This window comes from Panthera pardus, unplaced genomic scaffold, assembly GCF_024362965.1.
Source record: "Panthera pardus isolate Hobbes unplaced genomic scaffold, ASM2436296v1 HiC_scaffold_2, whole genome shotgun sequence".
Taxonomy (NCBI): Eukaryota; Metazoa; Chordata; class Mammalia; order Carnivora; family Felidae; genus Panthera; species Panthera pardus.
The window spans coordinates 106,912,744-106,928,521 of record NW_026526765.1 but is presented as its reverse complement, the minus strand read 5'-3'; the positions used below and the strand labels follow the sequence as shown (position 1 = coordinate 106,928,521).

The window sequence follows — 15,778 nt, the reverse complement described above, 5'->3', positions numbered from 1 at the left end:
AACTATGAATGTACGTACTACTTTGACCTAGCACTTCCACACTGGGAAATTAATCTTCTCAATTTACTTGCACAAATACATACTGACTTATGCACAAAGCTATTCACCACAGCATCACTTGTAACAGTAAAAGAGTAGAAATAATTTAGACATAAATAAATTACGGTTGGTCTTTACTTAATGATATCTGATGGTCTCTAAGATATAAAGAAAAAAGCAAGGTACAGAACAGTGCTCATGGTATGTTGTCATTTGTATGAAAGGAGATTAGATAAAATACCAAATTATGTATAGATTTTATTAACAGATGGATGGAGATATACAAAAAAATCTCTCTGTAAGGATATATATTAGTTACCTGAGAAATGGGGAACTGCCTCCAGGGGTAAAAAAGGGTGAGAAATATGTCACTATCCACCTTTTGGTACTTTTAAAATCTGAAGCATGTGAGGGTCCCTGGGTGGCTCAGTCAGTTAAGCATCTCACTTCTGCTCAGGTCATGATCTCAAGGTTCATGAGTCTGAGCCCCACATCAGGCTCTGTGCTGACAGCTCAGAGCCTGGAGCCTGCTTCAAATTCTGTGTCTCCCTCTCTGCCCCTCCCCCACTCACATACCATCTCTCTCTGTCTCAAAAATGAATAAATGTTAAAAAATGTTTTTTTTTTTAATCTGAAACATGTGGATTGATTACCCTCTCAAAAACCAAACCAAAAACCTCCCTCAAACAAACCCAACACTAAGAAGAGGTGCTGTTGTGCAAGTATTCGTTGACAAAGGCAGACTGTACCTATAAATTCTTCAGGAAAGCTACATTACAGATTTACAATAAAATTTTATTAACTGATGGTTTTAGGAACAAATTTAAGAGGTATTTATTTCCTTATTTGTTAAATACTAGCAAGGGATTACTATGGATCTAGAAAATTATCAAACAACTTGGGTGGCAAGGAAGGGCATGGGTAACCAGTTGGCCTTTTACCTCCCAGTAACTTAAAGGAGTAGAGAATGCCAATTTCTCTAGATTCCAGAACATGCCAGACAATTCTATATACAACTCACTGCTCAGCATGGTGCGGATTCCCTAGATGTCCTCAACAAATGCTTGCTGCTTTGAGGTTAGAAACTTAAGAAAATACTTCAGCACTTGGGAATCAGTAACTTCTGTTGCTCCCAGTTGCCAGCTACGAAACTAGATAGTGTCTGCAGTGTTACTGGCTCATCTGAGGAATCACAGGCAATGGAAGAACAGGAATAAAAGTAAGAAGGACAACTGAAATAAAAATAATGATTATTTAGGCAAGGGAAGGGAAAAATGACAGAGGCAGAGGGACCTTCCCAGGGTGATGAAAATATTTAAAATCTTGATATGGATATAAAATTCATCAAGCTATACATTTGTAATGTGCATTTCATTTTAACATGTAAATTATACCTTAGTAAAGCAGTTAGCATAGAGGGGAAAAAAAGAAACAGTCTGTGAAAAGGGAGAGGTTAGAGAAGACTAAAAACCAGGGACAAAGACCAGAGGGAGAAAATAGGAGTATGTAAGCAAAAGGGATGCTTGTGGTAGTGTCCCTAACAGTTGCCTCTGGTTATTCAGTGGCCCCCAGAGGTATGGCAAGACATCATACTGATCTAAATTTTTTTGTTGAAATTTCACATCACCTATGTTGCTAAGTTAACTTAGTCACTGGGAACTTTAACAGCAATGTTTGGAACTTAGTATTATATTTTTCTCTTACTGTGTATTTTAGATTTGGGGAAGCCTGTCAAAGTTTTATTTACATTAAAATGGTTTCTATAATCATTTAAATTTAAAAGTAAATAGCTAAAGGGACTAACTATCCCTTTAAGTGATGCAATTAGCAATTGCAATCACTTCTGTCCATTCTTTTCATTTTTAATTACCTAGATTCAATTAGATTAGATTAGTTCCTTTTAAGCTTTAAGTTTTATATTTGGTTACTCCATTATAGTTCTATCATAATTTGGGAACTCTTAAAGATAACTTCAATTTATTCTGCTTTTAAAATTCAAATTGTAGCGAGGTTGTATATACCACATAGATACAAATACCCATATATGTCTGCTAAAATTGAATGCAAAGTAAAACTCCAAATATTTAAATTTTTCTGATGCTTTATATTAAGAATTCATAGATATAATACTTTCTTTGGGATCCTGAAATATTTTAATTCTCTGTGAATTTAAAAAATGGGTTAAAGGAGATCCTTGGATGGATCTCCTAAGCCTTAGTGGCTCAGTGAGGTAAGTGTCTGACCCTTGACTTCAGCTCAAATCATGATTCATGGCTCCCGTTGGGCTCTGCACTAACAACATGAAGCCTGCCTGGGATTCTCTCCCTCTTCTCTCTGACCCACTCGTGTGCACTCTCCCTCTCTCTCTCAAAATAAATTTAAAAAAAAAAAAAAAGAGGATCCTTGATGTAAACATTTTGAAAGAGCAGATGTCCTCATCTTTAGTTAAAAATGCCTTCAGAATCATTTGATACTCAAAAGGAGAGATGAAAGTAAATCAAATAATTGCTTATTTTAAGCTACTGACAGGGGACTGCCTGGGTGGTTCAGCTGGTCGAGCCTCTGACTCTCGGTTTCAGCTCAGGTCATGATTCCAGGGTTATGGGATCAAGCCCTGTGTCAGAATCCATGCCCAGCAAGGAGCCTACTTAAGATTCTTTTTCTCTCTCCCTCTGCCAAACTCTCTCTCTCTCTCTCTCTCTAAAATAAAAATAAATAAACTACTGACATGAAAGAGCTACCATTTAAGTCAATGTATAAAATGCTTTCATCCACTTGCCTCAAAATATAAATAACCCATGAAGGAAAAAAAGGTATAGGTATTATCAGTTTAAGAGACATGAACATTTGAATTAACTAATGAAACAGAATCACAATTACTGTTTAGTCTGTTAACTTTAGTACCAGATTCTGCTCAGCAACAATTCTAGTGAACAACCCTCTAAATTATTACCCAATTATTATTATTTATTATGGGCTTATCTCTGAAACGAATGTTAGAGAAGTCATAAAGATGAATAAAGTCCCTACACTAAAGGAAATACAATATACTAGCTTATCTAGGACAATACATCCACAGCTATAATACATGCTAGAATATGCCACTGTAAAAAACACAAAACTCTACTGGTAAGCAGGAAGAACTGGTAGGCAAGACTTTCATCTGAGAGACTGAGAAGGCTTCCCACAGGTACCTATGGACAGCAAAGGAGGGACAGTGATAACAAAAGCATGTAGGCAGCACGGTACACGAGAGGTTCTGGGAATAGCTGACCAAGTCAGAAGACTGTAGAATGCTTCAGAGGAAAGGTGGGAGGAAAGAGGAGCAAGAGTGATTTGGCCATGCTGAGGAGTGTGCACTTCACTCCAGCAGAGATGGGCACCTCTGGCATCACAACAGTTTAGAAGCGAGAGAAAGCTCAGTCATCAACCCCTTCACTACCTACCCAAGGACAGTGAGCCTTGCAAAGGTTAGGTTGCTTGAAGAGAAACACAACATTCACAGTTGGGGACAAGAACTAAATTCTTGGCCCCTAGGAAAGACAGGATCAGATATATGGTTTCGGAAAATTATATCAGCAGCAATGGGCAGCACAGACTAGAGAGAAAAGAAACTATGTGTAGTGTAGTTTTAGAAGTGAAAAGAAACTGGATGCATTGTAATTCAGAATTCTTCTCTTACTAAAATGTTATAGTAATGTGTTTTAAAAATTGGACTCACTTTGACATGCCAGATGTATTGTTAATTTGGCTACAGAAAATTCCCTACCTTGGCTATATAGATTTTACTGATTGAGAGAAAAAGAGTTTTTGTGCCAACCACATCAATAACATACACTGCCCCTTGAGCCAGGTCAACTCTCATTGGGGAATGGAGCATCATTAACATGGATGTCAGAACTAATTTCAACAACTGTGAATGGGAAAAGCAATTGTTAAAAGAAAGTAAACTTCACTGGAACCTGTATTTAAATGTCACTTTTAAAATGACAACTAAGAGTCTATGATTTCCCTAAGAAAATTCACATTTCATTGTGTTGCCTACAAAATGGTGTATGCTTACGCTTAATGCTGTGGAAAAACAGCTGAAGTAGGCGACCATAAAATAGAAGAGGCTGATACTCATTTGTGGAAAGTAGCCTCAGCACTTTATAGTCATATTTTGTAGTAATCACTAGCAAGACCACCCAAGAAATGCCATGCTGAATCCATATGAGCATTATACCTAAAAATAAAAGAGCATAACATAATACCTGTCCTTGAGCCCTATTTTTCTTTAATACACTATCTGGATCGATCATCCAAGAAATTATCTTAACATTTTCTGTATCTGTATTTTATAATGGTACTTGCATTGTGCTCTTACAGTGCTGTCATGCCTATTATCTCAATTTTTGCTAGGTTTAAACAGTTTATCCATGTCTTGCTATCCAGCTTAATGACACAATTTAAGATTATTACACTTTGGAGCATCACTATGAATTGGAAGCAAGTTAACCTGTCTATAACACTGGGTTAGGTTTAGAGCAATTTCAGTAGGGACTTTTAAAAAATCACTTTTTTCCTTTCTTAAGTTGCCCATTTTCATAACTAGTTTTATGAGGACACAAGCTGTGATACTGTGTCCCCTTAAGTGTCTATACCATCTGGGTGCTCAAAACGCTTGCTCAAGTAATAAAACCAGCTTCGAGAGGTCAACTCTAGATGCAGCCGTGTGGTGCAAAGATCACCAGCGCTGACTTAAATTATCAGGATGCCCAGACAAGCTACTCGGCAGAATGGCCTTTCTCTGCTAGTTCTTTCCATGATGATATTCTCCAGCCTTCAGCCACAGAGCTTCCCTTCACATTCTACACTGCTAACATAGTCACTGACAAAGGTCTTAACACCTGCTTCATGTGTGGATGACATTCTGGCTTCTTTCCTAAGCTACAAATTCTATCTCTCACTGCATATTAGATGTTTCAATTTGTATGTCTGACTACACCTCAACACAGAGCCCAAATTGAAATTATCATCATCCCTCTAAAACCTGCTCCTTCTCAGGTGTTGCCTATATTAGTAAAGAGTCTCACCCAACTGCCTAACAGTAAAACCCAAGTAGACCTCACTTCCTGTCTTACCTACCTACCCTGAATCAGTCACTGATTCCCCGTGATTCTACCAGCAAAAATGTGTCTCCAATCTATGGGCTTCTCTCCCTTCCTGACACCACACGTGAAGTATCATCATAACTTACCAGAATTTAATTGGTGACTTTAACTCCAAACTATCATCCTTCCAATCCACTGTGCAGCCAAAATGTTCTTTCCAAAATATGAATCGGTTTAAAAATGCTGAAATGGCATCCCATAATCCTTGGGAAAATATCCAAACTATCTGTCATGGCTTCCAAGGTCCTTTAAGAGCTGGAAACCACCTTGTAAATTATCCTACATGGCAAGATGAGTAAGTGCATGGGGACTAGAAGAGTCAGACTGCTTACCTACAAGATATCCCTGAACAAGCAAGGCACTTAATTTCTTTGTCCCTCAGTATCCTCATCTATAAAATGGAAATATTAATACTTATCTCACACTGTGGACATGAATGTTAAATGAGATAAAATACAATGGCTTGACACAGTGTGTGACACATTTGATACATAGTAAATGCTATTGACACATCTGATACATCAGTAAATATTAGCTACTGTCATTAACTCTCCAGTTAATTTCTCACTTCTCTCCCATTTGTATTAGGAGTTCCATCTATTGGGAGCATCTATTATCTCCTTTTCATTTACATATCCCTCTGGCTGCAACTTCCCCTCCCATCAATCCAACCCTCCTGGAATCCTTTAAGGCTCATCCTAAATGCCACATCCTCTGTAAAGCCCTTCTGTCTCCGTAGGTGCCCTTACAACGTGCTCCTGAAGGCTCTGTATTTTCCCTGCCATGCATTTGTTCGACTTTCTGGTACTTCCTCTCCACTGCTAAATTCTAAGTTCTGTGTGAGGAGCCACTGTCCTGTTCACCACTGTATTCCCAATGCCTAGCACACTGCCAAGCACGCCCTTAATAGTCACGGTGGTGTGGATGAATGAGTGTATCTTTCCTCTCTCACACAACCCCTCTCCTCTCCAAACTGCAGTGGTAACAAAAGTGCAATATTCCTATAACAGTTATCTGTAAAATACACTTCAGGGAAGGCTGCCACCGAACAAACGCCGTCAGATAATACTGGGAAGGGCAGGTGAAAACAAAGTTAGGGGGTTCTGAACCACAGCACTTCTCAGAGCCTTTCATACCCTGAAGTGCACTGTGAACCTCCAAGTCGTGTGTGCTTGAGCGGGTGGGGTGGGGGTATAATTCTCAAAATACCTCCTACAACCAGTGTTCTTCCGAACACACCGTCGCAGAGCTGATGTAAGGAGGTGCCCTCCCCGACCAGGACTTCCAAGCAAGCGGGTAGTTGTGGACGGGGAAACCTCTAAAGCACTTCTTTCGCAGGGTGCACTGTTTTTACGTCGGTAGTCAGTGGACACAGAATCTGCGCTCTGGAAGAACCCACAGACATCGAGTAATAAATCTTCTTTTCCAAATGCACGAAATGAGGCCCAGAGTGGGAGAGCGACTGGTCCACGGCCACACAGGAACTCCATACAATAGGAAGGGAGAGGAGAACCCCGGACGCCAATTTGGTCCCCGGGACTTCCACTACAAACAGTGCCTCTTGGATCCTGGGGTCCGTCAAGTGCTTGCACCTCAATTCTATTTTCGAGCTATCCCAAAGTTAGGTCAGTTTTTCTCGGCTACCTCCTAGGCCTACAGTTGCTGCCCCTCCTCCCCCACCTCCCCCCACCACACACTTTCCCTGCAAGCCTTCCAGCACAGCCGGAGCCTGGCTGGGGCGGGGGGGGAGATAGTTTGTCTTCCTTCTTCCCTTCAGAGATTATCTCTGGAGTGTAAACTTTTTCGTGTAGAACAAACGAACCTGTTAATTTTAACGCCTCCGCCTAAATCCCCATGGGCGCTACTCCCTACCCCCAGCGCACCCCAACCTACCCTACCCGCTCCTTTCCTCGCCTAGACCCAGGGGCCCTGCCGTCCGTCTTCACCTGGGACTGCCATTGCGCTGGTAAGAGGGGTCGCAGGAGCCGTAGGCTTTCGAGAGTACGCTCGCCTCCCGCTGCAGCGAGGACCACAAACGGCGAGGGCGGCCTCTTCCTCCGACCCGCGCCGCCGTACTTCCCTGCCAGTCGGGGAAGGCCTCTGGCGATAGCGGAACCAAGTAACGATGATGCAGTTTCCGGGGGAGTCATATTACAGAACACACATGGTCCGAACCATTGCTGCCAGCCCCGGGGGTGGAGATAAATGAAACCTGCACATACATGTACTGAAGTAAACAACACCAACATTTATATATCCTTTTGTAAAAGTGTAACACAAATTGAGTTAACCTGCAGGTGCTTAATAATCTTTTTTCGTTTCCTGGAGGCCATTGGAACCCCCCTTCTTAGGATTAGCGGTGCTCAGGCCCAGGAGCAACATGGCGGCGTCCGTGAGGGACTAGTTTTGGGAAAAGGTAGTGCTTGGTGCCGCTCATTTTGGGACATTGACAAACTGGAGCTTTCTGCGACCACCCGATTGAAGGAAGCGTGCCACTGATAGGTGGACTGCTTTAGTGATCGGCTCTCCGTTCTCACTCCCAATTAGGAGCGGAGCCCTGAGCACTGAGCAGCATGAGCAATATCTACATCCAGGAGCCTCCCACGAATGGGAAGGTGAGAGCCTCATCTACGGTACCTGGGCTCCCCAAAGTGATACCTCACCCATTAAGGGAGTTTTGGGGCGTTAGGGTTGGAAAAATCACAAAATGTCTTATCCGTTACTCTTGCCTCTGGACAGGATTGCACCGAAAACCACCTACTGACACCTCTCGGCAAATACTTTGAGAAAAGTCCTCAAATGGAGATTTCTCCAGTGTCTGGCCACATTTCTTGCTTCAGCCTAACACATTCTAGGGCGTTTTCTAGGGCCTTTGGTAGAAACCTAGGTATATTTAAAATTGTGATTTTTGTTTTTCTTAACTTGTAAATCGCTCTTTCTCCATTCATTCTACAATCATGTATTGAATGCCTAGTAGTCACCAGGCACTGTACTAGGTGCTGGGGACACAAAGATGGATGGGTAAGGTCTAGCTGTTGCCCTAGAAGAGCTTATGGTTTTGTTTGGGAGGTAAGCAGGTAAAGAAAAACCTTCTGATAAGTCCAATAGGCATGCTTATGGAGAGAGGAAGTCTAGTGCTACGGTAAGTACTAAAAAATGAGCCACTGAGGAAGGAGAGAAAAGCTTCGTGGAGGAGGTATCTTTTGCGCTGGTCTTAAAACATGAAAGTAGAGAATGAGAAATGTTTCCACATTAGAATGGGAGAATGATTTCCTGATTGATTTAATGGTCAAGGTATGGCAGTTCCCATCAAAGACTTTTATATGCAGTATGAGGCAGAGGAGTCAATAATGGAATAAGTATCACTGGGATTCTTAAACTGTGAGCTAGTCTCACCACATATGAAATGCGATGGACCAACATAGTGGAGAAAACAGTGGGACTGAAAGTACTTAGTTGAGGAGCGTGTGTATTGCTCAGTCGGTTAAGCCTTTGACTGGGCTCAGGTCATGATCTCACAGTACTTGAGTTGAGCCCAATGTCAGGCTCCGTGCTGACAATTCAGAGCCTGGAGCCTGCTTCAGATTCTGTCTGTCTCTCTCTGCTCCTATCCCGCTTGTGCTCGCTCTCTGTCTCAAAAATAAATAAACATTTTTTTTTTAACTTTAAAGCACATAGTTGAATTAGGATAAACTAAATTTACATCAGATACGATTCTGTTGCATGACTATATCATAATTTATGCAATCTTTTGTTGATCAACATTTTGTAATTTAATAAGGCAATATGAAAACAAAAACAATAATGCTCTAATTGATATCCCCACCAAGAATTTTAGTGGGTGTTTTGAGATGGGACATTCTTTTAATTCTTTGCTGTGTGAACTTCTCCTTACTCATCTGTATCTCACATCATTGTGAAAACTCAGAATACCTACCTCGTCATATTTCCAGATGTTTTTTGAGGGTGATATCACCCTCAGTTAATAAACACTAGTAGAGAATAAAAATATTGCCCATCCTGCTAGTCTGGGCCTTCACACTTATTATTCCTTTCTTTAGTACACTCTGGCCTGCTCAAATGTCACCTTGGCAGAGAGGACTTTTCTGTTTACTCTATAAAAATCACAAACTCCATTCATGTCCTGCATTCCAACATTCCCTGCCCTTTCCCTCTTCAGTTTTTTCTGTGTACTTACTAGTTATTGTTTATTGTGTCCTCTGCCTCCCATTCTCCTCCCCATAGAATGCAAGCACTATGATGGCAGGGACTGACATCTAGAATGGTGCTTGACACATGGTAGGAGGAGTTCAAATATGTACTGACTGATTCAATGAATGGATTGATTAATATTTTATTTCTCTTAAAGTATTAAGCATCAGTGACTTTGAGGTTATATTGCTTCTGATCAAGGGAAGATTTAGTTGTTTTACTCTGGAAGGAAGATTTGACATGGTCATAAAGAGGAAAACCTTTAACAAAGATACATGCCTGAACAGGAGATCTTTCATTCAACAAATATTTATCTAGCAACTAGCACATGCCAACCTCTATGCTAGGTTTTAGGAATACAAGGGAAAGGAAAACCAGCATTGTCTCTAATATGGAGTCAGTTGAGTGAAATGTACATTCACCAAATAATCATGTAAATAAGTACATGCAAACTGATAAATACTGTCCTTCTGAGAGCACTTGGGTGGCTCAGTTGATTGTCTGACTCTTGGTTTTGGCTCAGGTCATGATATCACAGTTGTGAGACTGAGCCCCTTGTCAGTCTCCGTACTGAGTGTGAAGCTTGCTTGGAATTCTCTCTTACTTTCTTTCTCTCAAACTAAACTAAAAAAACAAAAAACAAACAAACAAAAAAAAAACAAACAAAAAAAAAACCAAACTATCCTTCTGAAACAGAATTGGGCTTACAGAGAACATCAGGCATAGCCAAAATTTCCTTCAAACACAGTTGGGGATTTTTTTTTTTTTAACATAAGGCCAGTTGAGGACATTGAAGCTTCAAAGTTCTGTACCATAGAGAGCACATGGCAAGAATTTGGGCCTGGAAGGAATTTAAACAGATACAACAATATGTTTTCTCAGTGAATGTTTGTTTAGTGCCTATGCTGTCTAATGCTACATTAGGTACTAAAAGGATTAAGAGATATTCAGAATAAATGGGACAAAGTTCCTCCCTTCAAAGAGCATAGTATCAACCTGGGAAGTAATTGACTTATCATATCAGTGGTTGTTTATAAGTTGTGCTGTGTTTTGTTGTAATTCTGGCCTCTGAAGATGACACACAGAAATGTACCACTTGATAGAAATGTCTTTATACACTCAAGATGAAATTTCTATGTATTATGATCACTTAATTTAAATTGCATATTAATATTCTCTTTTTTTGAGAGAGAGAGAGAAAGAGAGAGAGAGCATGAGTGAGTGGGGGAGGGGCAGGGAGAGGGAGAGAGAGAATCCTAATCCCCACACCCAGCACAGAGCCCCACTAAGGGCTTGATCCTGTGGCACTGGGAGCTCATGATCCTGTGGCTCATGACCTGCGCCACAATGAAGTTGGACACTTAGCCGACTGAGCCACCCAGGCGCCCCAATAAAACGTTTCTTACGAATAAACATTTATTGTGGCTCCATGATCTCATGGTTCATGAGTTCGTGCCCTGCGTTGGGCTCTGTGCTGTGACAGCTCAGAGCCTGGAGTCTGCTTCTGATTCCGTGTCTCCCTCTCTTTCTGCCCCTTTCCCACTTGTGCTCTGTCTCTCTGTTTCAAAAATAAACAAATAAAAATTAAAATTTAAAAAAAGAAACATTTTATTATCAAAGTATTGCCTTATTTTGAATCTTTAAGAAAGGGAGCACCAATACTTGACAAAATAGTGATGGCCAAAAGAAATGTATGGAGGAAGGAGCCATGTGCCTTCTTTATAAATTCAGTAGCTTATCAGTGGAAAGAGTAAGAAACTCTGGTAAACAAGGTAGCCCAACTGTGTATGCATTCTTTTTACTGGCTGTAAGTTGACTATGGCCAAAAATATTATAGAAGAAGAATAATTACAACAATAGTAGCTACCATTTTTTGAACATTTACTATTTGTCAGGTAATGTTCTAAGCAGTCTATGTGTAATAAATCATTTTGTTCTCACAAGAAACCTATGAGGATATTATTTTCCCTATTTTAGATAATAAAGTTGAGTCACAGATATGTTAGATAGCATGTCCAAAGTAAAAAACTTCCTTACCCTTTGTAAGTGCAAGGGTCAGTCAGTACTGGAATTTGAGCAGCTGACTCTAGAACCTGTAAAGGGAGGGATGGTGTGCATTAGTTTATTCTTTAGAGTAGTGGTTTCTAAACCAGTGAGTGCACACTTCAGGGACTGTGCAAAACCATCATGAGATGCAAAGAGAAAAGCTACATTCTTCTGCTTGCATTTATCGTTTCCTTTGTGTAAATGTAATCTTTTTTAAAATATTTTTTAAATGTTTTTATTTTATTTTTGAGACAGAGAGAAACAGCATAAGTGGGGGAGGAGCAGAGAGAGAGGGAGACAGAGAATCTGAAGCAGGCTCCAGGCTCTGAGCTGTCGGCATAGAGCCCGACATAGGCCTCAAACCCACAAACCGTGAGATCATGACCTGAGCCAAAGTTGGACGCCTAACTGACTGAGCCACCCAGGCGCCCCTAAATGTAATCTTTTATATATAAAAAGGAACATATAAATTCATTTACTTAGTCACTTTTTATATGTCATGATGTAATTTTTCCTAATATCATGCTAAATGGATTACATTTCATTGTTAATATGGATTAACTAGACCAGCCCTCACAGATTTCATATTCAAAGTAATATTAATAATGTAAACATAAGCAAACCACAAGAAAATGGTAGACCTGATGCCTCAACATGGGAAGTATGTAAAAAATTAGAAATTATTATGAAAATTATTTGAAATACGGATTTCTATTTATTGTTAATGGTGAACTTTGTCTTAAGTGTATATTGTGCCTTGGCATATTTATCAGTAAGAATATAAAGCCATTGTCATTTTCAAGACATTTAAAACGAAGTGAGTAGAACAGGAAGATGGATCTCTACAATTTGAAAGCAACATTATGTTAAGTGAAAGAAGCCAAATACCAAAAGCCACACATTGTATGATTCCATTTTTATGAAATATTCAATAGACAAATTCATAGATACAGAAAGTAGATTAGTGTTTGTCAGGGCCTATGAGTAGGAAGAAATAGGGAGTGACTGCTAATGGGTTACAGGGTTTCTTTTGCAGGTGAGGAAATGTTCTGGAATTAGATTGTGGTGGTGGCAAAAGTCTGGATTATACTAACAAATGCTTTAAAAGGGTGAATTGTTTGGTATGTGAATTATATGTCAGTAAAGCTGTTGTTTTTTTTTTTTAAGTTTCATTATACCACTGGTAAAGAAGAATAAATTAAGAAATATTTTAAAATACTGTTTTTATGTAATGCTTTGAAATGTTTATCTTCTGTGACTCTTTCAGTACTAGAGTAATATAGTACTACATGTATTTAAACGTACTTATTTGGGAACTCTGTGTTCCAATTCCTTACCTCCCTTCCCACTTCCCTTTTCCTCTTCGCTAATAGGGATGCACACTCTGAAAAAGTTGGAGATCACTGTATTAGAGTTGCAAGGAAGGGAAGACATGTCAAGGGTCCCTTTAACAGTAGCATTTTATTTCAAGTATACAAGGGGATAATAGGTAGGACAGGATATTGTCTTTTGAGATATACTGTACTTTTAAGATTGGGATGGACACCAGTTTTCATGGAAAACCAGAAGGTATTACCCACTGTTATAGATACAGTCTAGGGAGTTATTCAGCCAACTCAGTTTGCATCCCAAATATATACCTTTCAAGAAACTGAGAAACCAGCTGGGTTGGTTTGTCATGATAGAGTATTTATTTTACACATAGTTTCATGCCGTGCCAAGTTAGAAGGCCTTACCTTCATGAGCTGGTAGAAAGGAGACTTTGAACGGATTCCATGTACTGTAGATGATGATTTTAAGACATACCATTTTAGTAACATATACAACCCAGAATTAGATTAGGAATGTTTTGTTTTAAATTAGGAATTGCATGATTTTGAACGAGCAAGTAGAGTGTTGGTATATAAAAAGATAATTGTAAAATTGTCTCATAGTGTCACAATTTCATAGATTCATTGTTCTTTAGTTTCTTAATTTGCTATACCAATTTTATTGGAAGGAAAGCTGCAAGAAACTTTCTTAATTAAAGCAAGTTTAAATGACTGATTTTTAAATGAATAAGTTTTTCTGATTAATAAAGGCATATGCTGCTTTTTCTTAAATCTTAAATTATTTCTGAAATTGCTGTTTGGAAGATATAAATGTAGGGGCGCCTGGATGGCTCAGTCAGTTAAATGTCTGACTTCAGCTCAGGTCATGATCTTGTAGTTCATGACTTTGAGCCCCATGGGTTCTGGGCTGACAGCTCTGAGCCTGGAGCCTGCTTCGGATTCTGTGTTTCCCTCTCCCTGCCCCTCCCCAACTCGCATTCTGCCTCTCTCTCTCTCTCTCTCTCTCTCAAAAGTAAACAAACATTAAAAAAAAAGGAAAGATATAAATGTATAATGACTTGTACTGAATGAATATTTTTACTGAAATATAGTTAACATACAGTGTTATATTAGTTACAGGTGAACAGTATAAGGATTCAATAATTTTGTACAATTTTCACTGTCATCAAAGTAAATGTACTCTTAATCTCCTTTATCTGTCTCAACCCCGCCTCCCCTATGACAACCACCAGTTTGTTCTTAGTTTTTAAGAGTCTGCAGTTTGTCTTTTTTCTTTGTTTCTTAAATTCCACATACATGTGAAAACATGGTATTTGTCTTATTGTGTCTGACTTGTTTCACTTAGTATTATTTTAACATCTATGTCCATCCATGTTGCTGCAAATGGCAAGATTTCATTCTTTTTATGGCTGAGTAATATTCTATTGTGTATGTGTGTGTGTGTGTGTATATATGTGTGTGTGTGTATATATGTATATATGTATATATATGTGTATATATGTATATGTATATACAGTGTGTATATATATACGTATATACACACATATATATGTGTGTGTATATATGTGTGTGTATATATAAACATACTATCTATATCTATATCTATATCTATATCTATATCTATATCTATATATCTGTATATTTATATATATTCCACTTCTTTATCCATTCATCTATGGACAGACACTTGCGTTGCATCCATATCTTGGCTATTGTAAATTATGCTGCTATAAACACAGGGGTGCATATATCTTTTCAAATTAGCGTTTTTATTTTCTTAGGGTAAATACCCAGTAGTGGAGTTAATTATATGGTAATTCTATTTTTAATTTTTTAAGTAACCTCTGTACTGCTTTCCACAGTGGCTGCACCAGTTTGCATTCCCATCAACAGTGCATGAGGATTCCTTTTCCTCCACATCCTTGACAACATTTGTTATTTCTTGTCTTTCTGATTCTAGCTATTATGACATGTCTAAGGTGATATCTCATTGTGGTTTTGATTTGCATTTCATTGATTATTTGCATTGGTAATGATGTTGAGCATCATTTTATGTGTCTGTTAGCCATCTATATGTCTTCTTTGGAAAAATGTTTATTCAAGTCCTCTACCCATTTTTAATCGTGTTGTTTGGGCTTTTTTTTTTTTTTTTTTTTTTTTTTGGTATTGAGTTGTATAAGTTCTTTATATTTTTTATATTAACCCTTTATCATATATATCATTTGCAAATATCTTCTCACATTCATTAGGTTGTCTTTTCATTTTGCTGATTGTTACCTTTGCTGTGCAGGAGCTTTTTATTTTGGTATAATCCCAGTAGTTTATTTTTGCTTTTGTTGCTCTTGCCTGAGGAGACATATCTAGGAAAATGTTGCTAATGCCCATGTCAAAGAAATTACTGTCTGCCTTTTCTTCTAGGAGTTTTATGGCTTCAAGTCTCACATTTAGGTCTTTAATCCATTTTGAATTTATTTTTATGTATGGTATAAGAAAAGTAGTCCAGTGTCATTCTTTTGCATGTAGCTGTCCAGTTTTTTCAGTACCACTTATTGAAAAGACTGTGATATCCCTGTTATAATTTTTTTAGTATAACAAGAAAAGCCCAGCAAGTTTTTAAAATTTTAACTTTAAAATTGAAATTCACTAATGGATGCTTCATTTTAAGCAGCAATTCAACTGATTATTAAACCAAAATGATAATTTAATATAATGATGTTATATTCTTTCCATAGGTTTTATTGAAAACTACAGCTGGAGATATTGACATAGAGTTGTGGTCAAAAGAAGCTCCCAAAGCTTGCAGAAATTTCATTCAGCTTTGTTTGGAAGGTAAAAGTGTATCTTTCCACAACATTGAAGTCTGTTGTTAAATAGTGGTAATGAGTGATAGGAGTGGGTATGAATGATATGGTGTTGAGCTGTTGTGTCAGAAAATGGATAGAGGAGATAAAGATTGTCTTTCAAATAAATCTTTATATCTTTAGCAGAGAAATTTAT

The 15,778-nt window shown here is 38.6% G+C and overlaps 2 protein-coding genes across 4 annotated transcripts in view; one reads left to right on the top strand and one right to left on the bottom strand.

Annotated features, from left to right (window-relative positions):
* The window catches only part of SREK1IP1 (SREK1 interacting protein 1), a 44,048-nt gene extending 36,728 nt beyond the window's left edge, over nt 1-7,320 (bottom strand). Inside the window, exon 1 of the mRNA XM_019414337.2 lies at nt 7,139-7,320. Coding sequence (XP_019269882.1) covers nt 7,139-7,151 — 13 coding nt within the window. The 5' untranslated portion in view covers nt 7,152-7,320. The remainder of the gene's footprint in view (nt 1-7,138) is intronic.
* A 231-nt stretch (nt 7,321-7,551) lies between these two features.
* Nucleotides 7,552-15,778, top strand: part of CWC27 (CWC27 spliceosome associated cyclophilin) — a 194,950-nt gene continuing 186,723 nt past the window's right edge. For all 3 annotated transcript variants that reach the window (XR_002071342.2, XM_019414333.2, XM_019414334.2), the window contains exons 1-2: nt 7,552-7,807; nt 15,514-15,610. Coding sequence is in view for 2 of the 3 variants with exons in the window: in XM_019414333.2 (XP_019269878.1) it covers nt 7,766-7,807; nt 15,514-15,610 (139 nt within the window). In the remaining variant the exon portion in view is untranslated. The remainder of the gene's footprint in view (nt 7,808-15,513; nt 15,611-15,778) is intronic.